This window comes from Anastrepha ludens, chromosome 5, assembly GCF_028408465.1.
Source record: "Anastrepha ludens isolate Willacy chromosome 5, idAnaLude1.1, whole genome shotgun sequence".
Taxonomy (NCBI): domain Eukaryota; kingdom Metazoa; phylum Arthropoda; class Insecta; order Diptera; family Tephritidae; genus Anastrepha; species Anastrepha ludens.
The window spans coordinates 95,883,221-95,909,237 of NC_071501.1; the positions used below are offsets into that span (position 1 = coordinate 95,883,221).

General features: G+C 36.7%; 6 protein-coding genes across 7 annotated transcripts; 2 read left to right on the forward strand and 4 right to left on the reverse strand.

Annotated features, from left to right (window-relative positions):
* Window positions 1-27: 27 nt before the first annotated feature.
* On the reverse strand, window positions 28-3,805 carry LOC128863456 (pre-mRNA-splicing factor CWC22 homolog). Its single transcript, XM_054102618.1, has 3 exons — window positions 3,132-3,805; window positions 1,814-3,062; window positions 28-1,758 (listed from the first exon to the last, which is right to left on the reverse strand). Exons 1-3 carry the CDS (start codon window positions 3,708-3,710, stop codon window positions 146-148), a joined length of 3,441 nt encoding a protein of 1,146 aa, XP_053958593.1. The 5' UTR covers window positions 3,711-3,805; the 3' UTR covers window positions 28-145.
* Window positions 3,806-7,928: 4,123 nt separating this feature from the next.
* LOC128865318 (uncharacterized) lies at window positions 7,929-8,934 on the reverse strand. Its single transcript, XM_054105520.1, has 3 exons — window positions 8,849-8,934; window positions 8,592-8,787; window positions 7,929-8,520 (listed from the first exon to the last, which is right to left on the reverse strand). Coding segments are annotated over exons 1-3 (756 nt in total). The 5' UTR covers window positions 8,851-8,934; the 3' UTR covers window positions 7,929-7,962.
* A 301-nt stretch (window positions 8,935-9,235) lies between these two features.
* Window positions 9,236-16,849, reverse strand: LOC128865316 (leucine-rich PPR motif-containing protein, mitochondrial). The gene is made up of 7 exons (XM_054105515.1): window positions 16,647-16,849; window positions 15,885-16,410; window positions 12,654-13,128; window positions 11,706-12,569; window positions 11,122-11,645; window positions 9,929-11,048; window positions 9,236-9,853 (listed from the first exon to the last, which is right to left on the reverse strand). Exons 1-7 carry the CDS (start codon window positions 16,787-16,789, stop codon window positions 9,321-9,323), a joined length of 4,185 nt encoding a protein of 1,394 aa, XP_053961490.1. The 5' UTR covers window positions 16,790-16,849; the 3' UTR covers window positions 9,236-9,320.
* A 117-nt stretch (window positions 16,850-16,966) lies between these two features.
* LOC128865317 (cysteine desulfurase, mitochondrial) lies at window positions 16,967-19,426 on the forward strand. Of its 2 annotated transcripts, XM_054105519.1 has the most exons (7): window positions 16,967-17,053; window positions 17,128-17,301; window positions 17,357-17,448; window positions 17,510-17,721; window positions 17,855-18,063; window positions 18,140-18,731; window positions 19,076-19,426. In XM_054105519.1, the coding sequence occupies exons 2-7, from the start codon at window positions 17,145-17,147 to the stop codon at window positions 19,227-19,229; spliced, it is 1,416 nt and encodes a 471-aa protein (XP_053961494.1). In that variant the 5' UTR covers window positions 16,967-17,053; window positions 17,128-17,144; the 3' UTR covers window positions 19,230-19,426. The 2 variants fall into 2 exon arrangements, with proteins under 2 accessions (XP_053961494.1, XP_053961491.1); XM_054105516.1 differs by lacking the exon at window positions 16,967-17,053 and having other exon boundaries at window positions 17,060-17,301.
* A 1,402-nt stretch (window positions 19,427-20,828) lies between these two features.
* Window positions 20,829-21,909, reverse strand: LOC128863852 (very-long-chain (3R)-3-hydroxyacyl-CoA dehydratase hpo-8). Its single transcript, XM_054103224.1, has one exon. It carries the CDS (start codon window positions 21,809-21,811, stop codon window positions 21,080-21,082), a length of 732 nt encoding a protein of 243 aa, XP_053959199.1. The 5' UTR covers window positions 21,812-21,909; the 3' UTR covers window positions 20,829-21,079.
* A 20-nt stretch (window positions 21,910-21,929) lies between these two features.
* On the forward strand, window positions 21,930-23,835 carry LOC128863851 (uncharacterized). The gene is made up of 5 exons (XM_054103223.1): window positions 21,930-22,237; window positions 22,300-22,441; window positions 22,497-22,771; window positions 22,825-22,966; window positions 23,021-23,835. The coding sequence occupies exons 1-5, from the start codon at window positions 22,090-22,092 to the stop codon at window positions 23,646-23,648; spliced, it is 1,335 nt and encodes a 444-aa protein (XP_053959198.1). The 5' UTR covers window positions 21,930-22,089; the 3' UTR covers window positions 23,649-23,835.
* The last annotated feature ends 2,182 nt before the right edge of the window (window positions 23,836-26,017 follow it).

The window sequence follows — 26,017 nt, forward strand, 5'->3', positions numbered from 1 at the left end:
CAGCTTTTTCCTGAAAAATGCATTAAAAATACATTTTGAAATATCTTTAACTTAATAGGATATCATTTTCATTAAACATAAAAAGTCCACAATGTTTTAAAAAGTCAATTTAATTTCAGCGTAATTAATGGTGTAGCTTTAACAGTTATCCACGCTCTTTGGACGAATTTCGTGTTGATCGCACACTACGTTTATCAATATAATCACGCTCTTTACGGTTGCGGTCTCGGCTGCGGCTGCGACTGCGACTGCGTTGGCGTCTGCGTTCGCGATCCTTCCGACGATCCTCGTCTAAATCCCGATTTCGCGCTTTGATACGTTCATTTCGGTCACGCATTACATCTCTTTCTTCGTACTTTCTTTCAGACGACTTATCCTTTCGTACATTTCGTTCCTTATATTTGTCAGCATGGCGATCCTCATTACGTCTCTTGTCATTGCCCTTTCGCTCATTTTTTCTTAACTTTTCCGCATTGTTGACTTGTGCCTTGTGTTTCTTGGTGGATGTATCTTTAGGTTTCTTACCTCTCGGCTTCCGATTGCGTTTACGCTTATCATCGTCACTGTCACTGCTACTATCACTACTATCTCCATCGCTTGCACTGCTTTTCGAGTCGGATGAATCTTCCGAGTTGTTGCTACTTTCATTATCGCTTACTTTTCGTTTAGTTTTACTTGATTTAGTTTTTCTCGACTTCTTTGTCTTCTTGCTTTCCTTCCTACTGCTCTTCTTATTCAAATTATTTTTAGCTTTGCGCTTTTTCTTTTTCCTGTCCTCTTCATCGGAATCGCTTGAATCTGACGTATCGCTGGATGAAGAACTGCTTTCCGAGGAACTTGATGACCCCGATGAGGATGATTCCATCGATGATGAGCTTGAGGAACTGCTCGCAACTGGCTTTGTTGCCAATATTTCAACATTAATGGCAGGCACAGATTTCGGTGCGTTCTTCAAGAACTGCCTTAATTCATCAGTTAAACCTCCCAGCCCAATAGATGTGAAAAAGTTAATTGCAAAACGTGTATTTCTAGGATTGTCTTTAGGAAATAGACCTGCCAAACTCTCCGTCAGAACTTCATTCTTAAGTTTAGTATTTAGTTTCCCCAATCCCATGTACTCGGCTAACTCTTGGAAAAGTATTTTTATAAAAATTCGACTGGATGAGGTGGTGTCATCTTCGTTTAGCTTAATACATTCGAGTACATCCCAACCAATAGCATCTGTAAATAGTAAATGCGCGAAAAATTTACTCACATTCCGTAAACGATTTGTATCCAAACGATGCGTTGTCTGATAGGTATCCTTAAAAATATCCTCAAATGGTGCAATGTAAATTTTGTTAATTGAACAAAAACGTTGAGCCAACAATCCATAGAATTTTTCGTAGGTTCTCTGCTCTGCACAACAATCAAGAAACATGTGGCAAAGCTCAATCTCTTGGCCTGGCTTCAACTGCATTTTCATTAATTTGTGAGCACATTCTTCATAATCCAAACTCGAGTTAATTGTGAGATAAATCGTACGCCTTAGAGCAATTAGATTAGTTTCAGTATTGTCGATGATGTCACCGGCGGTGCCTTGGCTACCATCTCGCTCTACCTTTTCAGAACCCGACGAATCCCCGGACTCGCTTTCAGAGTCACTTCCAGAACCAGAACCAGTACCACTGCCACTAGCATCACTGCCCAATATCTCTTTACTAAGACCTTTGTACTTATCTTCATTAGTTTCATACTGGTCATCAAATTTGAAGGCATCTGCAAATATAAGAAATATTTTCATAAGCTTACCATACTTTAATTTAAAACTTACTTAAAGCGTCCTCCAGATTTGTGGCCTCGTCCAACATTAGCAGATGTGTAAACTGATCATCTTCCTCTACCAGCTCTAATGATTCAATCACAGATTGATGATCCTTGAAGCCATCCTTTCGCACCTGAAATACCACCTCAATCATATACTGCACACGCTTATCTAATTTTCCTTCGTGCAATATATTCTTTAGCATTTCAAATATGGCACCTATGCCTTTCGAAGACACCTCCGTCAATTTCATGCCGCACTCTTTGAGGAAAGCGATAGCCACTTCTACGGAGTCATCTGTTGGTGACTCTACCAATAGGGTCAGTATCTCCAGGGCAAGAATTTCGTGTGCGACTCGCTGATTCACTAAATGAGCAATGAAACGCGAAGACGACAAACAAACCGCCTTATCATTTCGACGAAAAGCGCGTTTAAATTGAATTACCAAACGCTTAAGTAGTAGCTCGCCAATATTAGGAAATTTTGAATTGATTATAGATACCAGAGCTGCATAGACATGCGTGAAAGTAGGTGACGCCGCTTGGGCTTGTATAATGGAACGACAAAGTAGGCCGCGTCCACGTACAATATTCTCCTTAAGAAGCTCACGCGTAATAATAGCAATGTTATCGACATTTACTTTGTTAATGTAACCATGTATTGATTTTTTCAGTGCTTCCCAAGCAATTCGCTGGTATGCGGCTGAAGCTTTATCTGTTATTTCCGCTTGCATCATACGTAATTTGGCCGGTGGTATATAAGCTCCACCAGTACGCGATGTCAATAAATCGACAGTTCGACGCTGACGCTCAGTAATCTTTGCTTTTGGATCAGTAACTGTAGCATTGTCATTCTCACGTTCTTTGCCATCGAAATCGAACCCTTCTTTACCGGATAAGGACGTTGTAGATTGCTTTGTTGAATTCTCACGTTTTTTTTTATTGCGGTCTTCATCTTCGCGTCGCTCTTGCTCTGCATGACGCCGCTTACGTTGTTCCTGTCGCCTTGCTAAAGATGCAGATCGGTGTGAACGTTTGCGAGAACGGGATCGCGATCGCGATCGTGAACGTTGTCGTGAAGAGGCACGATTCTGCGAACGACTCCTCCGCCGATGTTTTGTTCGATCACGGGAATGTGAACGTTCCCGCACACTTCGCGTACTGCTACCAAATTTCGTGTTAGGTACCTCATTAGCGTCTTTATGTTTTTGGTCCGCATTTGATTTGGCTACTTCTTCGGCAGAATTGCTTTCATTTTGCTGAAAATACATGCAAAATTTCATTAGATGACTAATATACGTATATTTTTTGTTTTAATTTTTAAAAACCTTATTGAAATTATCGTCAACATTTTCCTGACGGCTAACTGCAGTTTGATCTCCAATAAATGTGCCAAGCGAATCACTCGCATTCACTTTTTCTGCCACTTTTTCATTATTCAGATTAACATTAGGAAGTTGAACTTCTTCAGGGTCTTTTTCTGATCCCTGCACATCTTGAATAGTTCCATCGTCATTATTCAGCTCCCCCTCTTCTAGCTCCTCCGATTTTTCATTTCCATTTGAATCTTTATCTGTAGAACTCGCCCCATGTAACTGAGTGCTTTTCTCTGGATTTGCGGAATCTGTGGTATCTTTTGAAGCTGGCTCTTTTCCTTTGTTTTGGTTTTCTACTATTGCGCCGTCAGATGAGCAGTTATAGTCATTTTTTTCTGCTACATTTTTAAGTTCCTTCACCCCATCTGCTGATATGGGATTCTCACTTTTTTCCGCCTTCTGAGATGCAAAGTCCCTTTCAACGCTTTTTTTATTGGTGCTCGGTGTGGACTCATCTGAACTCGAAGAGGTTGATGATGAACTTGTACTATCACCACTGTCTGAGGTGCTATCGGATTCACTGTCTGACATTTTTAATAAACTCAAAATCAAAATATTAAATTTACACGCCACCAAATACCGCAAATTTTCACTACTCTTTAATAGTACAAATACTAAGCAATCGATGTAAAAGTCGAAAGCACCAATTGCCTTTAGCCGTGTTCCTATCGATTTCCCTCAAATTTATGTTCACAATAACTTCATTTAATGTTATGTTCCCAGGCATGGTGAAATTCAGAAGGTGGGGCCAATAACAAACCGCTAACTGGCTCTCAACGAGTTTGAAAGAATCACCTGGTTGGCTGACGTAAACAGGCTTATGACGGCGGCAAGGTGGATTTATTATAGGTGACAGCATTCACCCAACTGAATTTTTCGCCGTAGGTATGGCTTACGTCAAAATGATATGCTTTGTTTGTATGTATTGGTATGTTTACATTCGTATTGTATTTTATTTTGACTTGATGCTTGTACCAAAGGCAATAACAAATACATGTAGGGTTTTACTTATATGTGGTTGCTGTCACCTATAATAAATTCGCCTTGGACGGCGGTTTGTTTGTGAGAAAACTGAGATTGTGTTAGTAATACACGATAAAAGTCAATACAGTCTTCACTCATGTTGCTTTGTTGCCGTCTGAACAACGAATGATGGGACGAGTGTATGAACATGTGTGAAATTCGGCTGCTGAGTGCCCTGTGACGTGGCAGTCGAAGTTGCTGGCACAAATTTGTGTTTCACCATACCTAACGGCCTCTGCCGCCGTTATCGAATGGGTTGGTATGTGACTACCATTCGGGGAACGTAGTTTCGCATCTCTGCGAAACGCGAAGTAGAAGAAATTTTTTGACGTGATAACGTCTTATAATTCGATTTAGCCGGCTGCACGCACGAAAAAATGTGTCGTTACCTTGCTCATTAGTGTTACCTTGCTCATTTGTCGTTACCTTGCTCATTTGTCGTTACCTTGCTCATTGGCGTTACCTTGAATGAACTGCAAGCGAAAGCGCGGAACGAACAAAGCAAACGAACGGCAACGTTCGACATCTTGCTCTCTCCTACTTAAGTGAGCGTATATATGTATGTATATGCGCAAATGTACATATATAAATTCACGTATTTGTATTTGCATATGCCTTCTTATTGATTATTATTAATTTGATTTACTTGAGGAGTTTAAAATAAAACCAAAAAGGAGTTTAAAATAAAATAAAAAACTTTGTTGAGAATAGGACGATGATAGAAAAAGTAGGAAATGAAAGGGAGTGTTTCGAGTATAAAATGTCTTGAAAAAGGCAAATCGATGATGGTCCTCTTAGTGTTGTTGACTTATTATCTTTCATCAATTTGATAAATGTTTCGTCATTTTTCACGTTTGTGTAAATGTTACTTGACCTATTCCATTGCAATTCCATTTACCTCCTCCTCTATATCCATACAAAATATCTATCAAACAAATAAAATTAAAATTTTGTTTTGAAAATTGCAACCATTCCATCAATATTTTCTTATGACGTTGTCACGTTAAACTATCGTCAGTAAACCGACTTTACCTCTTTTTTTTTTATAGCGATCGGCACCCGGCAGGCAATGGCAAACCTCCGAGTGTATTTCCATGCCGTGAAAAAGCTCCTCATAAAAACCATTGGCCGTTCGAAGTCGGCTTAAAGCCGTAGATCCTTCCATTTGTGGAACAACATCAAGACGCACACCACAAATAGCGGAAGGAGCTGGGCCAAACACCCAAAAAGGGTGTATATATATATATATAATGGTGAAACCTGATAAATCTATCGTCCTTGTAGTTCCGCGGCTACCGGAAAAACAGCCAAATATTTTCAAGAATGGTGCACGAGTTGTAGAACCAAGGATCGGTGATGGAGGTGAATACAAAAATGCAAGAAATGTTGGAGTGGAGCAATTTGGTCTCCTATACCAAACTTGAGGTGTTCAATAACTTTCTCGACACATCCTTCTTTCACAATGTCTCTGTTTGTTTCCCTTATTAAAACTTAACTCTATCTGTAGATTATTATTTTGGATTACTCAGAGGCATACGACGCATTTTTCGACCTCATTAGTAATAGACTTCCTAGTTTCCTTATATATTGAATAGCGTGGTCACGTATCTTACTTGGCGCTTACACGAGACAGTAATTGTTTGATCGATACTTTATGAGATATCGATAACTAAAGCAAACCAATAGAACAAAATGAAAATTTTTACGCTCTTAAATTTCATGAATTAAAATATTATTGAATGTCTAGGCACTTCATTAATGTTTCAAAGAAAACTTCAGTAGACGACAATAAAAGACATTTGATGTCAAAGTTTATATTCCACACGCATTTTGTGTTTACACTTTAGTAATTTAAAGAGTAATTAATGACACGAAATACCACTTTAAAGGAGTTGTTCTTTGTTAATAACGTTTGAACAGTCTTGAAATATCATTGGACATCTTATTATTTCATATAAATTAACTGCAATAATTAACACCCAATGGCTTAACACAGATGAGTGTCGCGTTAAAGGACGAAAAAGATCTTTGGAACTCGAAAAACGATGACAAAATAAAGTTCATAATAGGTTTAAAGATTCACAATTAGGATCGTATTTTTCGAAACCTCCAAAATTATTAGAAAACGTAGATAATAAACAATATTTAGAAATGGAATCATGCATGCTTTGGCGTTGAGCCAAATATTATCACTTTAAGAAAACGCTGGAGAGTTTAAGGATTCTGTAAAAAAGTAAGGTATCACCCTACAAAAGTGGCGTTTCAAAGTCAGCATTTCACAACATTGGCATTATGTTTAGAATTAGTTATGATCCTCAAAACTTTGACCCCGACATAGGCGAAGCAAATCAAACTAAAATATTATATTTTTTATTTCTTTATTGGCTATCCTTCATGCGTCAGAGTATGCAACAAATAATAATGGAAAATTCTTAATATGTACAGACAGCTTGTCAGTCTGTCTAACGATAAAAAATATCTTTAATGATAATCAGATCATTTGTCGTATCAGGGATAAATTAATAAAATGTCCTAACAAAATAAAGATTCTATGGATACCTAGCCACATAGGCATCCCTGGATAGGTAAAAGCTGATGCAGCAGCCAAAAATACATATTCCTCCCCTTCTCCTTCCTTGAAAAGGTTGAATGGTCTCAATTTAATAATTCATACACCCTTATAAATCCTGATTGTAAAAAATCCCTATTTCCAACTTCCCTTTCCAAACACCAGATCACAACTTTCATACGTCTGAGACTCGGTCATACTAAACTAACACACGAACATCTTCTCCTCTTCCCGGACTTGTCAGTTCTGTAGAGGGCATCTCTCAATCGAACACATCCTAGACCTCTGTCCAACACTAACCACCAAACGGACTACTGCATTCGGAGCTATGGTACCATCCACTCTATTAATTATATGAAATGTATTATTACCAGGTACCAGGTAGATATCTATGAAATGAGACATTCAGCTATTAGTCCATAGATGTCGCTAGGAGTATTTTTAAACGCCGGCCCCCCAACAAATGTCGGGTTTTTTTCGTCTGTCATCTGTCAACAATATTCAGTTCATTGTTTGTTATGTTATATACAACAAAATAAAAATGTTGAATTTCGTGCCTTCAAACTACGATTTGCGGACATCGTTAATATTCTTTTATCAATTGAAGAAAAACGCTTCCCAAGCTCATCAAATGCTTTAGCTTGTGGTGGACAAGCTCTAAGTAGAGCACAGTGCTTCAGGTGGTTTGAAAAATTCCGAAGTGGTGATTTTAGCGTGGAGAACGAGGACCGTGGCCGGCCACCGAAAAAGTTTGAGTACGTCGAATTGCAAGCATTGTTGGAAGATGATGGTCAAACGCAAGAAATGATGGTAGAGCAGTTAGGAGTGACCCAAAAAACCATTTCCAAACGTTTGAAAGACATGGACCATATTTAAATTGTACAATTAGAAATAATTCATTTTGTAATCGTCATTAAGCCCTGAAGGCCCTAGTAGCCAGTGTGCTAATTAAGTTAGGGTTATATTGAATATATCTCCCATAAATAATAATAATAATTAATTCGTTACTAAATAAATATTCTGAAATGGTATTAGAAATGTTTTAGTTATAAAATGGAATTATTTTTACTAAAAGTATTATGAAATAAAGTTTTCTATTCTTGTTTACAAATTAAATATTTAATTTTTATTAAGAACTACTTAAAACTAAAACTTATAACTCAGATATATAAAGGTTATTATATTTCATACTTAAATACTAGAATGCTTTGATAAATTACTTTGCAGCGTTTCCAGCTCAAGCCTTTTTATTTGCAAATTTATTTGGTGCGATTCTTGTAGAATTAGATGCTTTTCCTCCTTTATTTTAAGCATTTTTTCCTGCACCAGCAGTAATCTATCTAACTTCGCATTCAAACTAATTTGGAAATCGGACGCCGCTTTTAAATTTTGCTGGAGCAATGTCAACTTTTCGTTTTTAAAATTTTTTCTACTCCGCAAAGTCTTACTCCTTCGAAGTGTGTAGGCAGCAGATGGAGCTGGTAAAGAGCTGCTGGAGGAACTCGCTTTTTCGTCGTCGCTGTTATCACTGCTACTGAGAATTGTTGAGGCCGGTGTAGTCGGTAGACTATCGGGTAGTGGTGTATACTTTTTCTCCTCTATACAATCCTCTAGTCCGGCTGCCTCAATTAAAAGTTCTTCGGAGGCAGTAATGACTTTTCCAGTATAGGGTCCACCGCCAGTTCGCTGCTTAGATGCTTTGTTAAATGAAAGCTTTTTCTTTGCCTGATACTTTTGATCAGCGAAAACCTATAACAATCCATAAAAATTGTATATTTTCAAATAAAAAGTACAACTTTTTTATGCAGATATGTAAGTACCTTCCGCCACATCTTAGCATCTTTAGTAGGTGGCCCTACCGCATTTAGGCGCTCCGAGAGCTCCTCCCAGAGTCTGCTTGCTATTGCTCTCCCTTCCACCGAACTTGGCAGCTTATTTTTTGCCAGGCCTGGGTGGCTTACCATAAACTCCGCCATGAGTTCTTTCTGTGTAGGGTTTAGTTTACTGTAATTCGTCCTATAATAATAAAAGTAGTTTAAAATTATTTTTAATTTAAACAATTTTACAATTTACTCACATTTTTAGTGAAATTTGGCCGCTTTGATTACCTGTTGATGTTCGTATGACAATTCGAACGAACGCGTGCGTTTACTCTACTTTTACCGTATGTCATTACGCAGCTTACGATATAGGCATTACGAGCACGTATGTCATAATCCGGAAAACATTATTTTACGTGACGAAAGGTACGTTCACGTATGTGACAAAATAACCCTGTTTTTATTTTAGGTTTGTATTTATTTCATCCACCAACTTTTTAAATGCATTTCATAGGACTAAAATTAGAATACATGAATTGTCACTTTATGCTATGTACAATAAAAGTTGTATAATGTGTAATCTGATAATGTACTGATTCAAGATAATGGCCGAAGGAGAATTAAATTAATTCAAAATAAACATATGAAGTACTTAGCATTTATTTAAAATAAGAATCAACAATTATTCGTTAATGTTACAGACTACGAACATATTTAATATATCCCTATTTATTTAGTTGGCCGTGTAATTGGTCTTGTCTCTGGTCGCTTCGGCGTAACGTCATCATCAGATGATTGTGAGCTGCTGCTGCTGCTGTTTTTTTGCGACTTCTTTTCAGGAATTTCGAATGGAAATTCCTTATTCTGCTCCTGAAGTGCAGTTTTCAGGCGCACTAACGCAGTGCGATTTATATTCTCTAAACATATATCTTTGATTGCTGTTTTCAGCGTGTCCAGCGCTTTATCTAAATTGTTGCCAGTGGTGTGTATGTCAATTAGGCACGAATAAGCATTCCCAATAGCTCCTTCCGAGATCTTTGACTCACGCAATTGACTTATTACCGCTTGAGCGAGCTTCTCGTCTTTTTGCTCGCGCGCCGTCTGCAGAACTCGTTGGAACATTAGACGTGGTGCGTTCGAAAGGTGTTTATCCCATATGGATTTCGATGCAGCTTCATCGCCTTTTGAGAGTAAATGCATCCATAGCACATTAACTGGGCCTAATTGCTTTTGTTCAGCGTATTTTTCCGCAATTTTTTCGACTGAACGACAACAAAAATAGTGAATGTTAAACTTTTGAAAGAGAAATAGTGATTATTAAAATATAAAATACCTACATAATGGCAATGTTTCGGGGTTTTGTTGTAAAATTCCTAGAGCGCCACCACGTGGAAAATGATCAGCTAGTTTAGCAGCTTCTTCTGGAGTTTTTGCTGCAGCAATCTGCTCATAGATTGACTGCAAATACTGATCCGCTTTACCAGCTATAATGTTTGCATGACAAAAACGGTTATCAAAAGAAACTATTTTCTTTTGATCATCTGATAATTGCTCTCCGAGTACTTGTAATGTATTCACGTCGCCAGCGGCAGCAATCTTATTTAAGTAAAATCTGAAAATTTTCGGTTTTGGGTATTGCTTTTTCGCTAACAGCTCGGTTACGATTTTTGTCGCATCCGTCAGACGTCCAGCGCGTACCGCATGCTCGATCAATTGCGAAAGATCATTGATGCTCACAGCTTCAACTGATCGTAATTGGTTTTTAAAATCTAGCGCAGCGTCAATCTCACCAGCTTTGATAGCTTTCCGCAGAAGCGATAAAGTAGTTGGTGACTTTGTTTCCTTTATAGCATTATCCAATTCGGCATTTTTTGTTTTATTCGACTTAGCCGCTGGTGCTTTTTCTAGTTCTGGTACAGCAAATGGGACTTTTATGTTTTTCTGCTTCAACAGTTCTGCCAATTTAATAAGGAAAATATCGGTGGGCGCTATGTCCTCTTCCTGCATTTTGGTCCAAAGACCCAAGGCCTTTTCGGTATCTTCCGACTTACAGTAACTCAGCAATAAATTATAGTAGATCTTGTTGCGATCAATATGATTAAGATCCTTTGTCGCTTCAACCAAACCTTCAAGTGGTTCTACCATACCCTCGTTTTTGTAACGTTCACATGCGCTGTTAATACGTTGTGGACGTGTACGAAGTCCAGGTGTTTCCAAAATCTTTCTTGCTTGACGTATGCGTCCACACTCGACAAACGAAAATACCAAATCATACAGACTGTTTACTTCACCATGAATGTTTGTGCTCAAATCAGTTAGCTTTTGCAGATTAGCGGCATCCTCCATTTCTATGAGGCGACAAGCTAGATCATTTTTCCACGGCGTACACTTATACTTTTCGCAGATCTGCTCAAATGCTTCCATAGCTTGAGGAATGTTGTCATTTTTAAGATGCACCTAAACAAAAAAGTATTTAAACAGTTATACAAAAAATGAATACATATTCTAATAAATAATCCCTGATACATACTTTTATTAATGGCCCCAAAAGTACATTAGTGGGGTAAATATAATTTCCGCCCACCAATGTATCAAACAGTTGTTGCAATTTATCCGCTTTACCAGCTTCGGCCAGTGTATTCAATAGACGCCATACAACCGAGATATAGTTAAAAGAACCTTCGTTGTCCGTTACTAGCTCCGGTTTCTTATTACGTTCCAAGAATTTAATGGCTTCGTCGAATCGTTCTTCGTTTATGAGTAGGTTTGCAATGTGCACCGATTTAAGGTTGTCCAACACGAATTCAGGATTATCCGCTTTAATTTTTTCGTATTGTTTTAATGCCTCTGATGTCTTATTTTCCGTTGCGTACAAATCTATTAGTTGCGCCCATATTCCAACTGAAATTGTGAACTTTTCCGCTTCCAGCTTTTCGATGACTTGCAAAGTCTTCTCCAAATTACCAGAACGGAAGCAAGCGTTTAGTAGTTGTCGTTTTAAATTGTTAGCATTATCGCCTTTCGTTTCGACGTTAGCGATGAAACGTTCAAGTTCTAAATATAATTAGAGGTTTCATTATTGTAATCGAAGCAATTAAAGCAACTGGAGCTTACCTTCAACTGTCAACGAATCCAGACCACGTTTGCGCTGTTCTGAAGTTTTCAGTGGTACAAGCTCTAATTCACCAGAGGTAAGTTTGGCCAAGTTCTCGGAGATTTCAGTTGTCATTTCGGAGCCCAGGCGTTCTGAAATACGCGCAGCACTTGTATTACTAATGGTGAGCCCCTCCTTTACCAGCGCTGGCAAAATGTTACTTAATACTTCAATTCTATTGCGACGAAAATATGAGCAAATGTCATTCAGGACAGCTCCAACAACATCAAAGCTTAGATTAGGCCCCTCATTTTCTATTGTTTCACCATTTGCTTCTACTTCAGAGCCCTCCTCAGCTTCGGTACGCTGTGCGTTAAGTGAGCGACTCTGAACGGTTTCGTATAGTTGCCTGACCACACGAGTAAACGAGACATAGTCGTTGGTAGCTGATAGCGCGTGAATTAAGGGTTGTCTGAACAATTGGGATGAATAATATGATCTATATGACTCCATAATATTAGCGGCAGACTTCAATTGATTTGTAGTCAATGCTACGTAAGCAGCGGATGCTGCTGCACTAGCGTTCGATATACCCGCATCACGTAAGATTGTTACGATTTTATCCCAGTTCTTCTCCTTTAAATTAGGAATGACGTAGTCGCGCAAGGTTTCAGAGTTCGGATGCAAAGCGAACTCATCTTGCATGTTACGTATTATGGACATGATTTGGTTTGATTCAGCAGAGCAAATCAATGGCCAGAAGTAATGCTGGCGAATAGGCAAACCAGCATTCTTCAATTCGCGCAATAGCGGAAGTGCATTAGAAACCACACCATTACTAAGACCAGCTTCAGTGGCTACCAAAAGCGCTTTAGGGTTCAGACCTTAAAAAATGCAGGCAAAAAAAAAAAAACAAATTAATTTAACCCACAATAAAAAATAATTATCATAAGAATATGTGTACATACCTTCATCCTGAAGAGTTTTGCAAATACTTAAGATCTTGTCCATTGGACGGTTGGCTTTGACAAGCTGCTTAATGAAAAAGTTTCCGGTATCTACCAGTTGGCCATCAGGACGAGTGCTACGTGGCATTACTTGCAAAATTTTTAATCCGACGTCCTCATAACCCTTGTTCACCAACCGTAGTATAACATTCACTGCATCTTGATTGAAACCTGCCGAAATGCGCAATCTTGCAAGCACTACATCCACTTTATCCGCATGTCCGTTAATGCTCAGTACATAGACGATGTCCAACAGGTCTTTATCAAGTAAGAATATTTCCGCCTTTTCACATTCGTCCAGTGTACGAAGTATAGAATCAACATCACCATGACGAGCATAACAACACAGAAGAGTTGTGTAGGTGTCAGCACTGGGATCCAAATTAGCCTGTTTCATCACCGATAAAATACCTTTGGCTGATTCTAGATCATTGGCCTAAGGTTGAAAGAGAAATAAGTACATACACACACATACATATATTAATTAAATTAAATAATGACGAATAAAATTTTATAAATATATTCTTTACTCGGACAAAACGGACGTGTTTTGGATCGCTCTGCGAAAAGTTGATCAAGTGGTGATATTAAAAATGTACATATGTATATATATACATATATAGAGACAACTGCCACATAATCGGGTCTCGGCATCGGTGGTGAAATAAATTTTTGCGATTTTTGCTTTTTATTTTATCAATTTTTATTAAGGGGTAACACCACTGTAGAAATTTCAAAAAATTGATTTTTTTTTTTATAAGCTTAAAAAATTCTTTGAACCTTTTAAAATACAGAACAAAAAGTTGTATACGTTACAGAAGTTTTTTCATAAATATTTTAAGCTTTAAACCAAGCGTTAGTGACTGCTACCTAACGACTTCTCCAAATTTCCAAACTTTAATTGCGTTTTTCTCAAAACACGTTTTCTGAAATTTGCACGCAGCATAACTCAAACAATTTTAAATATTTTTAATCAGGTTTTTCACTACGTCTGTATAATGACCTTCTTAAGAGAAGAGCGTAGGGGATTTTCGATAGATTAATTTAAACGATTGTTATAATTATTTAAGTGCCGTTTTTTTAGTCCAAAATAGAGTTTTTTCCTTCAAATGCTTGCTAATTCCACAAAAATAAATATTTTTTAAATCCCCTACGTGTTTCTCTAGCTATTTTTATCTAGATTAAGAAAAAAAATGTTTTTTTGTTCCAGATTAAAATTTGAACCCTCTGTGCTGCGTGCCGCGGAGCTCCTTCAAGAGAAACCACATTACAAAAATGTCTCCAATGCCGCCATTTTGTAAAATTTTGCGATCAAACTTTGTAGTTTTGTATTTTAGTATATAAGTAATAACTTCCCAAATCAGAGTGGTTGTTTTTGGGGTACAATTTTCCCAAAATCACTTTCCCAAAAAAATTTTTTCCCAAATTTTTTTTTCCCAAAAAATAATTTTCCCAATGCCATTTTTCCCAAACTAAAAATTTCCCAATAAATTTTCCCATAAAATATTTTTCCCAAAATATCGTTCGTCTGTAAAATATCGCATATACATTTGCAATGAATGGGCGAGTACATTTTTTATTATTTGAAAAGAAATGATTTTTTGCATTCAATTAATTCCGCCATAATTAGAAATTTTGACTTTAGGCAGCAAATTTTGGCTCATGAAATTTTGACACGAAAAGAATGACGTGAAAAAACTTGTTTATATGAGTGAAGTTGGATACATTCGTTACCTTGTCTTTTTATCCGAATTGAAAAATGTATATTGAAAAACTTTTTCGAATCTTTTTCGATTACTTAAGTATAAGATTTTTGATTATTATATACACTCATATTGTCGGAATCGTCGAAAAATGTGAAATAGTAGAATAATAAAAATTAATTTCAGTAGTATTTGTTCGGGAAAGCTATCTATTGGAAAAAAAGTTATTTTGGGAAAACATGCATTCGGGAAAAAACAATAAAGCGGGAAAAAATATTTTTGGGAAAAAAAATATTGGGAAAATTATTTTTTGGGAAAAAAAAATTTGGGAAAAAATTTTTTTGGGAAAGTGATTTTGGGAAAAATGACCCCCCACCGTTGTTTTCCCTTTCCTTCTATACAAAAAAAATTCTTTAAAAATCGTGTTTATTTTACGCATGTACAGTGGTGTTACCCCTTAAACTCTCAGAATCGATTAAAGTTAAGGAGTAATCAACAGCAGCTTTGAAATTTAACACTAAATAACCAATGAAATCAAAATAATAAAACGAACAGAGAACTACAACAAAAACACGGTATACGAAATCAAAAAGGGGAACATATTGGCATTGTTAAAACTGACAGAGCCGGAAAAGGGTGTGAATTGTGATTTGCCCATACCTTGAGAATTGGGGTTTGCATTTATTTGAGAATATTAATCTCTGCAAGAAAATGCTCAGGGTTGGATAACTACAAAGCGATCATAATTGGAACGAATGGTGATGGTGGAATTTTATGCGAGGTGTGAGTCACGTACATTCAAATGATATAACACTGATGACAAATAATCTGAAGAATTCCGAAGAAATTATTAAGAGCACCCCAAAGGCTAAGTATGAATACTGATAAAAAAATTTATTATTGTAAATAAAAGCGGCAGAGACTACTGAAATGCGAAGCTAACCACGGAAATAAAATAGAAAGACCAAAAAAAAAAGCTTAAAATATATAGGAATATGGCGAATTGACCAATGGGATCATGATCTGGAATAAGCGGTAAAATATACTCTTAACTACTGACACGACATGCCAATTAAATTAAAGACGATTTTTAAAACTCTACGTAATGGCGACCCTTTTCTATGGACAATGAAATATAAGCTTTTGAAATGGTGGTGCTATAAAAAAATGATGGTAGTAAGCTGGACTGATAAAGCATCAAATGAATTAACGGAAAAAAGTTTGCAAATTATGATCCTTCACAATTGCTGAACGAAGGAAAAGGAATTGACAGGAAAAAAACTACTTGGCTTAACTACTTGGCAAAGACACAAATTTCCTGATATCTTTGATATGACCTGATAACCGTATGGCTAAAATCAAAATAACTTTTGTATGTAAACGCGAACCTGCAGCAAGGATACACAGCCCAAGAAGAAGATAATTGTAAATAGTACTTGAAAAAATGTGTATAAGTAGATAAGAAAGTTCTTATTGGATTTCGACTTACCTGTGAATGACCAAGTATAAGCGAATTAAAAACATTCTCGTTTACTGGAAGATTCTTGGAACGCATAAATTCTAATATGCGCGTAGCCCCGTCAATATCGCCTTGCTGGCAATAGCGTGCAATCAATCGCTGATATGTCACACGATTTGGCTCTATGTTTTTGGACTCAATTTCTGCTAAAAATTCTGTAGGTGAGAACGGATGCTCATTTTCCAAATAGACACGCAGCAAAGCATTATAGTGAGATATATCCATTGCCACATTCAACACATTAAGTGTCTTCCAAATCTCTTGCACTAGTGCAGTACGCACCTCCGGCATTTCTTCTGGCACCAAATTCCCACAACAACGTATTACGAGCAGCGATTGTGAACTAGTGGCTGATTGTTGCGTGCGTATCTCTTCCAGCACTTCCTCAATATCTCGCCGCGAAATTCGTCCGACACGACGCACATCTTGATCTAGCCGGCGCAACTGTTTTTCCAAGTTGAGATCTGACTTGGGTGCTGGATTGCTGGCGAAGCCACTGAAAATATGCAAACATGAGTCAAGTTTTTTTAGGTTATGCCATATGGTCCGAATCTGAAAAACATCTTTTTCAATGAAATTTGATAAAAATCTTTCACATTTTGACTTTAATGAGAACTAACGCAAATTCGAGCAAATTTGTAAAATTCAGCCACCATTTGTTTCATGATTTCACCCTTCGTATTGCGTAATGTAATGGCCAGAGGGTGCACCGGTAACCACTCATATACTTACTGCTGGAATTGTATGCCAACACTGGGAGTGATTTGTAGCAGATTAATTCCATTTTCACTTTGTCGTACTGAATCAACGACAAAATTTCGCGTGAAACCTGCGAAATAGCGAAGAAATTTTCCTGTACGCAAAATTGATGCCATCCTTTATGCCTTCTGGAATAATGGTTGTGACAAGTAGAGAGATATTTAGCTATCTGAAGTATGAGGCATGGGAGAGTAAAGTAAATAAGTGTTGCTCAACCAAAATGCGGCCGAAATAATAAGCGCAATACACATTATACGAATTTTATCGCATCTAATGGTAAGCGCGACATCTATACGTGAGATTCCTCTTTTCTTGCGAAACGACGTAATTGTGTACTGTCAGCTGATTGTCAAATAAGGCGTGTGATAACAAATAGTTGGGTGAGTGAAAATATATGAAATTGAATTTGTAAAAAAATAACTTCACTACATTTGCATTCTTTAACTTCTGTTAGTACCAACATTTATAAAAATGCTGCAATTATTTGGAAGAGTTCCGAAAAATGTTTTTGCACCAAACATTTTATTAACCAACCAAGGTGGATCGAATGTTGGTCTTCCGTCGTCTTGCGTATGTTTATACAATAGGTTTAACTCTACTGTAACGCAACCGGCATCAGTATCTGAGGGTAAAGCTAATAAACACTGTTATATCGTGGTAACTTGAATATATTGCAATTTTAGAATTTCGTCAAAAGCAGAAACGCTTTAACATAAAAGCAGATCATGTGGAAGGTAGACCACTTTATCTAGACGCTCAGGCGACTACACCCTTGGTAAAAATATTCTGCTTTAGTTTATGATTGCGTGATTTCATCATTCGCAAACATTTTTTAGGATCCTCGTGTCTTGGACGGAATGTTGCCTTACATGACGAACTACTACGGAAATCCACATTCTCGCACTCATGCATATGGTTGGGAATCTGAGAAGGCCGTAGAAACGGCACGAGAACAGGTGGCAAAGTTAATTGGTGCAGAGCCAAAAGAGATCATTTTTACATCAGGAGCTACAGAGAGTAATAATATTGCGGTTAAAGGTGTCGCTAGGTATGAATACTTACTTTTTCTTAAAAGCATGAATTAAGTTTCCAAATTCAATTCGTATAATTTGTAAATACTGTGCTGGAAAGAAGACACCTTATCATACACACCCTTATTTTTATTTCGAATTATTTCAAAGATTCTACGCAAGTAAGAAAAAGCACGTGATTACTACACAAACAGAACACAAATGTGTGCTGGACTCTTGCCGTGCTTTGGAGAATGAAGGTTTTCGAGTGACCTATTTGCCTGTTAAATCAAATGGTATTATTGATATTAAGCAACTGGAAGAATCTATGACACCGGATACATCATTGGTGTCCATTATGACTGTAAACAATGAAATTGGTATGATTATGACTATATAGCGCTACTGAAAATACATACCATAAATTATTCACATATTATAATTTTTCTTATTCAGGCGTGAAACAGCCGATTGCTGAAATCGGTGAACTTTGCCGTTCACGCAAAGTATTCTTCCACACAGATGCAGCACAGGCTGTAGGCAAAATTCCCATCGACGTAAATGCAATGAACATTGATTTAATGTCAATATCTGGACATAAAGTGTATGGTCCAAAAGGAATTGGAGCAATTTATGTGCGTCGTAGACCACGTGTTCGCCTTGAACCAATTCAAAGTGGAGGTGGGCAAGAACGTGGTCTACGTAGCGGCACTGTACCCGCACCACTTGTTGTTGGATTTGGAATTGCATGCGATCTAGCTTTAAAAGAAATGGACTATGATAAAAAGTGGATTGATTTCCTTTCGAAACGCTTGTATGACAGAATCACTAGTGCTTTGCCTCATGTCATCCGTAACGGTGATGCCAAGCAGACTTATAGTGGTTGCTTGAATTTATCTTTTGCCTACGTTGAGGGCGAATCTTTGTTGATGGCCCTGAAAGATGTTGCTCTATCTAGCGGCTCAGCTTGTACTTCAGCGTCATTGGAGCCTTCCTATGTACTGCGTGCAATTGGCACCGATGAGGACTTGGCACATAGTTCAATAAGGTAAAAATATATATATTAATAGTATTTCAATAAGTCAACACGACAGCTACTGCACTAAAACAGAAGATTATGGAAAGTTTTTTTGTTTGTTTATTTGTCTGTGCAATGAATAACTCAAGTATATTTACGATATCTCAAGGGAACCTGGAACATAACGTTGCTTTTTGAAATTACCATCGTTGGTTATATGATAACAACATCCACTTTCCATTTAAACAATTTTCGCAGAAGCGTGACTTTATGAAACCAAAAACGTATTACATCAAACCTGATATTAAGCAGATAAACCGCTCACACCTTTCATAAATAAATTCATATGTTTCAATTTAAAATTTGTTTTCCAGGTTTGGAATTGGTCGCTTTACCACCATTCAGGAGGTTGATTACACCGCCGACAAATGTATCAAACACGTCGAACGTTTGCGCGAAATGTCTCCATTGTGGGAAATGGTACAAGAAGGCATTGACTTAAAAAATATTCAATGGTCACAGCACTAGTTTAACTGAGCTGCAACCATTGTGTCAGAACTGTATTGTATTGTACCTATAAGAGTTCGGCTAATGCCCTCGTTATATGCCGATTTTGTATTGAAAATGTGTGAAAATTTGGAATATTGGAACGATGCTGCTTTATTTTTCGTAATATTTCATAGATCGTATTAAGGAGTGAAACAAAATAAAATATTGGAAAGAGATTTAAAGTCGTATTTAATGTGAAAAAGAACTTCTCGCTTATCCTTCCCACGACAGTCGGTTCTATGTAACCGGAACGCCCCGGATTTATAACCGGCCAAGGACTGTCACTTCAGCAGCATTCCTCGTATATGTATGAGGAATGTTTATACTGCTACAACAACAAAATTCATCGCTTATAAATTCGGTCCCGTGTGGTGCCAAATTCGAGAAAATCTTATTTGTATTTGGTGCAATACTCTTCATTATAATGCGACGAGATTTGTAAAAATCAATTTCTGATCATCTCAGTCGTTTGCCACAGTTGGATGTTATAAATGGTATGCATACCATATACATATATGTAAGTACTATATATCCTATTTGTGAAATGCATCTTGGTGTTTCCCACAAATAAGAGGGCTTACAGTATTATGCCGGCAGATAAGGAGCCTTTTCATGGCTGAAATGCACTCAGAGGTTTGATATTGCCAGGGGAAGAGCGAATTTTAATAGAGACAACTTTTTCTAACATTTAGTGTTTCATGACCGAGATTTCGAACCCGTGCACTACCTAATGGTAGTTAGGCACATTCCCACGTCTGTCAATTCTACGTTACCGGAGCGAGCCGGGTTTATATCCGGCCAAGAACTGTCACTCTGGCAGCATACCCAGTACATACATGTGTAATATTTATGCTGCTACAACAACTACGCAGTCGCCATACACGCATACCTCCTCTGAGATATTAATTCAATAAATTCCAAGTTACATGCTCTACATAAGGATATGATTGGCTTAGTGCCTCTAACTAATTAAAAATTGCATCAAGCAATCATTGCTTTTCTAAACGAATTACTGTACGCATGCATGTATAATTTTTTTTATATTATAAGAAATGCTCATTTGTGATCTTTTAAAATTTAATGGCAATTTATGCAAATATGTGAAAACATTGTTTTCGTATGCGGAATACTACCACGTAACACCTAAATGTAATCGTATAATATAAGCAACAAATATGTACATATACACATACATATGCATGTTTTTGCACCGGCTTAACAGAAAACGTCAATTAATTATACATAGTTGCACATAGTGAAAAGTTGAAGGGTGAAGAGCCAATCGGCTGTAGTCCGTATGGTTAATGCAGTTGCTAAAATAGTTGCTTGCATTCATTAGTAGTTTTGTTTTTTAAATTTCGAAAGCGTGATTTGTTAACGTTTACATAATATGCCAAAGGTTTTGTAAAGTCCAACAACGTTAGCAAGCGTTCACTTAAAATATACCAGTTTGTATGTGCTCATATTTACATACATATTTTTATAGTCGTATATATGTACGTTCACACATAAGAAATGTATAAGACACAACATATTTGGAATTACATATCGTTTCCAAAATTCACACAGGCCCTCCAGTATTTTTTACAAAACTTTTTATTCAAAAATCTGATGGCTAATGCCCAAAAATTACAAAATCTCACAAAAGTAGTCTAAGTTAGTTATTTGTATTTTCATTTTTTTATTATTTGTATTTTTAATTATTTTTGTATTTTCTTTGTTCGCGTTTTACGTAAAATAAAATAAAAAAATATTTTAGGCCACTTTGAGCATTTTGGTGGCTATATTTTAACATATTATTAAATGTATTTAAAAATTGCATAAACTTATTAATTAGTTTTTTTAGTTCCTTGAGATTTGCTGACGTTTCCTCCCAATATCTTTTTGCGCTGTGCAAACATGTGCAAATACATTTGCGGAAAGAGTGGTATATACAGAAGCATCACAATCCAAAGCAGCGCAAAATATGAGAACGTGGCGTTCCATTTATTTGGCATTTCCCAGGACCAAACTGTATTTGTTTTGGCATAGCTCTGTGCCCACCAGAAACACAACAGTTCTCCAGTCACGCCAATGGGGTAAAGCGCAATAAATGTTGTGTAACGTAGGAAGACCACAATGTAGGGCATGATATTTAAAATATTGAGGGCATAATACCCGTATCGTATGATTTCAGTAATAGCCCAAGCGAGAAGTGCAATCGGTAGACCAGGTGACACTTTACCAGTCGGCGTAGCCATGACAACTCCAATCACAACCATCATTCGACTCAGTACTTGAAACGTTGTTATCACTGGATTTGATTTTACCAAACCGAAAGCTGCATTTAAAATTTCAACAAAAGCAGCATTTTGGAAAACTATTACTGCAAAACGGGTGTAGTCCCAAAGCGTAATTTGTGCACGAAATTGTGGACCTTGTAGCAGATAGTAATTCACCAATTGAAACAGGATGTAACTCCAGCCAGCTACTTGTACTGCATTGTACAGGAAAAGGTAACCTTTGACCACTACACCTTGTGGCTTTGAAGCTGATTTAACCGGACTCGACTTTGTTGCCATTTTTGAAGACTTCACCAAATTAAGACGTCTATACACTTTCACCGTTTAACACAAAGTGTATTGTTTAACAACTAAAACAGCTGAGGAAAGAAATCAGATCACCAATGGAACACGGTGTACATATTACAGGTGCGGCGCCAAAAGTCAAGACTGTGATTGTGAATTGTTTTGACTCTAAAGAAAAAGAAGAAGATAAACTAAAGTCTAATTTATTGGTTTAATTACAAAGGCGACTTCATACTAAGTTTTCATTCTATATATATTCATTATTTGGCACAATGGTCTCACAGTTGGACGATGTTCGACTTATTAAGCTAGTACAACTGCATCCTATTTTGTATGACAAAAATCTTGCAAGGGGATACAAAAATTCATCACTGAAAGATGATATTTGGCACAAACTGTCGGTTGAGTTGAACTGTTCAGGTAAAAAAAAGATTCAATATGATTTTAATCTATTATTTAGAAATAGTTTTACTTATCGATAGAACGGGCGTGTATTACTCGTTGGAAAAGTATTCGCGACCGCTTCGGCAAGGAGTTACGAAGAGCGCAAGAAAATCCTGAGGAGGCGGTGAACTGGGACATTTTCGAGCATCTGCTCTTTTTGAGAGATCATTATAAACAAGGGTATTTGTGCATAAACACCAGTACTCAGAATTTAAATTTAAAAATAAATGATTAGACAGGCGAATGGAGAAGCGTTCCTGAACATAAGATATGAACCCAAAAAACGAAAACGGGGAAGGAAGCGTCGGATAGAGTGTGAGGAAGAGGAGCCCAAGGAAGAGCGTGATGGCGACGATGTTGATCCCGACGAATTAATGGAGAATCAGCAATTAATTCAGTTAGTTAAAGAACATCCAGTTCTGTATGACAGGATAAAAATAAGGGACTCGAAAAATTTGACGGTGAAAAATGATGCATGGCATGAGATTTCTGAAAGTATGGGAATATCAGGTAATTAATAATGAAATGGTAAAATTACAAAATGTAATACAGCGCTTTTTTAGAGGAAGTCTGTTATAAACGTTGGAAAAAGCTACGGGAACGTTTTGCTCGTGAATATCGCCACCAGAAATTGTATCCAGGGCGACCTGTAACTTGGGTGTACTTCCAAGATTTGTCATTTTTAGAAGAACATTACAGAAAAGGGTAATAGAACATATTTTCAAAAAATGTAAATTTAACAACATCTACAATTTTTAGTATCCCACTCCCAGTAGAAGCTATCAGGCAAAAAAAGAATGCTAAAATCGCACTCACAACCGCAGTAAATACTTGGGGGGAAGATTGCCCATTTATATATGTTAAAGATGAGCGGCAGTCACAGGGAGAAGATTTAGATGTTATTGACACTGAATTGGACGAATTAAACACAAATTCATTGGATGAGCTCATAATTATGCCAAATAACAACAGTTCAAATGATGATGGAGATGTTGAAAATTCGATAACAGACTTATTAACAGAACCGCCATGTACATCAGAAACAAGTCGTATGCAAAGTATTCAAGAAACGAGTGCTGAAGAGCCGGAGCATAAGCTTTCAGTTGTAATATCGGGAATCCAGCAGGTTTTACAACAATCACAGGATTGTCTCATATCCTTACAGAAACAAAAAGAAGGCCACAAACAAGAATTGCAATCTAAAGGATGGTCCTCATTTAATACTGAAGTAAGTTTGCTTCAGAAAGTGCATATACTACTCGATGGGCTGAACGAGGAAAATCGGACAATAGCTGAGCGTAGAATAATACAATTCCTATGCGAATGCCAAATAAGAACACTAAACAATGAGAGTGTAGAAGACGTATGCTATACACAAGATTTTTAAACGCGTTAAGTTAGAAATCTATACCCAGCGTTCTAGGTAGTATAGTATTCAGAGCTGAATGCCACAACGCCGTGAAAGTTTGGTATGGTATAGTAGCTTGGAACTTGGAACATCATACAGTTACTAAATAAGCTCTATTACAGTTCTATATGATGTCATGCGTTTATATGCAAATAAATATTATTAAATAATTTATTTATATATTTTTGAGAAGCGGAAGGAAACAAATTACGGTAACAGTTCAATTATGTTGTCTGAGTTGATATTCAGTTATTATATGTCGGCGGTGTACTTCATAAACAACGCCGTCATCGGAGTCGCATATATTTAAACTTTTAAGATTCCCTGGTTATATACGTATATATTTATATGTATGTATATAGTGTCAGGCAATGCGTATTAGTGGTTTCGAACATTTCCTTCAGTGAAACTAAATATGTACGTATATCACTACAAAATTGGTAATTTCTTTATATATGCGCAAAAATTGCCATGAAGAGATTTGTGTATTCACAATTATTAAATCAGGTATACTCCATTACTGGACTGTCCATTGAGAATTATTACAATATGAGTATTCATCTCGGTGTACAGAATACAGAAGGTGGTGTCTTTGGAAAATCGCTTCCTAATTTTAGCGAATTTGACAACCAATTACGTCATCTTTGCAGATAAACAAACGAAAGGATGTCAATATTTGTATGAAGAGTGGCTCACATAAATTGATAAAAGTTAGGAGAAGATTCTAGTGCGTAAAGTTAAGCGACGGTTGAAAGCAACCATGTCTAATAGGTTTAATGGAACTAGGGAAATTTTTCTTGATGTACTCTCATGAAATAATGTGTGTACAGTTTAAGTTTAAGCGTTTATTAGATCATCATATAAAATATCGTTTAGAAATCATATAACACATTAAAAAAAAATTAGTTTTATTGGTAACAACGTTTTCTGCCTAGTGCAGGACATTTACAAAGAATATGTTCTGAATTTTCTGTGTACATTTCACGGAGTCGTCAGATAGTGGTCAATTTTGTTTAAGTAATATCTTAGGCTACAGTGACCTGTCAAGTAACCAGTTAAAAGTCTTAAGTATACCCTGCTGAGTGAAAGTAGCTTATCAGTAACTATATTAAATACAGTAGGTTCTGTTTTTATGCGGCTTTTTTTTATGCGGTTTTAAAATAGTGCGGTTTTTCTTTAAATTAAAAAATGCATGTCGACCTATCGGGAATTGTACATATAAACAAGATTCTAAACCAGCTAAGCAAAAACTCATCACAGATTACATCAGAAATGCTAACCCTACAAGTATGGAACCGCCTGCATAACCATCTAGATCAGACGTGTACATTTCCTCAAGTGATTTTACGCCAAATCCTAAACGAATGCGCAACATGCGGGTATTGTCTGATTCTATTTCTGACGTAAATTTATTTTTCGATTCTGACGTTTCTTAAATAAAGATATAATTTTCAAAAATACAATATTTTGTTTGTGCGATTTTATTTAATTATTTCAGATTCATGCGGTCTGTGGAACGTATCTATAGTAATAATATGGGACTAGTGCCCTTTCTTATGCGATTTTATTACATTATTTCAGATTTATGCGGTTCTTAGCACTTTTGAAACGTATCTATAGTTTTACTATAGAACTGATAGTATTTTTTATGCTGTTTTTTTTTATTCTGTTTCTTGCGGAACGTATCTACCGCATAAAAACAGAATCTACTGTATAGAAAATGTTGTATGCGGTCGTCAAAAAAAAAAAAACTTTTATGCATCTGACGGCTGTCAAAAATTTCCTCTCAATGTACTTGTTTTACTGATTCAGTGCCTAATATTCAATACTCTTCTTCTTTGCGAAAGTAACTGTCAAGAATTTCCAACAGTGAAAAGTTACGGATTTCACCACACGAAAACCAATTGGTTAAGATTTGATTCATATTTAAACCAATAAGTGCTTGGTTTTTATTGCTAGTAAATTGTGGTGAATTTTTAAACTTGGTTTAAGGGGGGAAGCTGGTCTAGAGCGCAAAAAATGGGCATATTTTATGAATTTATTTTGACTCAACAAAGGAATCGAAAATCTGTGAAATAGGTTTAATAATATAGCTTTCATGGTACAAATACAAAATTTTTCGTCTGAATTACTTTCAAAATGGCCGCTGTCCAGCAGTTCTCCTAAGGCGCCTTTTTTTCTAGTGGGTCCATTGCCGAAGACGTAAACTCCTTAATTTTTGTCCTGGATCAAAAAATAAAATTTTTTTAGTTTCTATATAACAACAGAAAGAGACGTACGTAGGATTTTTTCGATATTTTGTTTTTTCGCGAAATGGTGCACCTTTGAACAAAAAGTTACAATTTTCA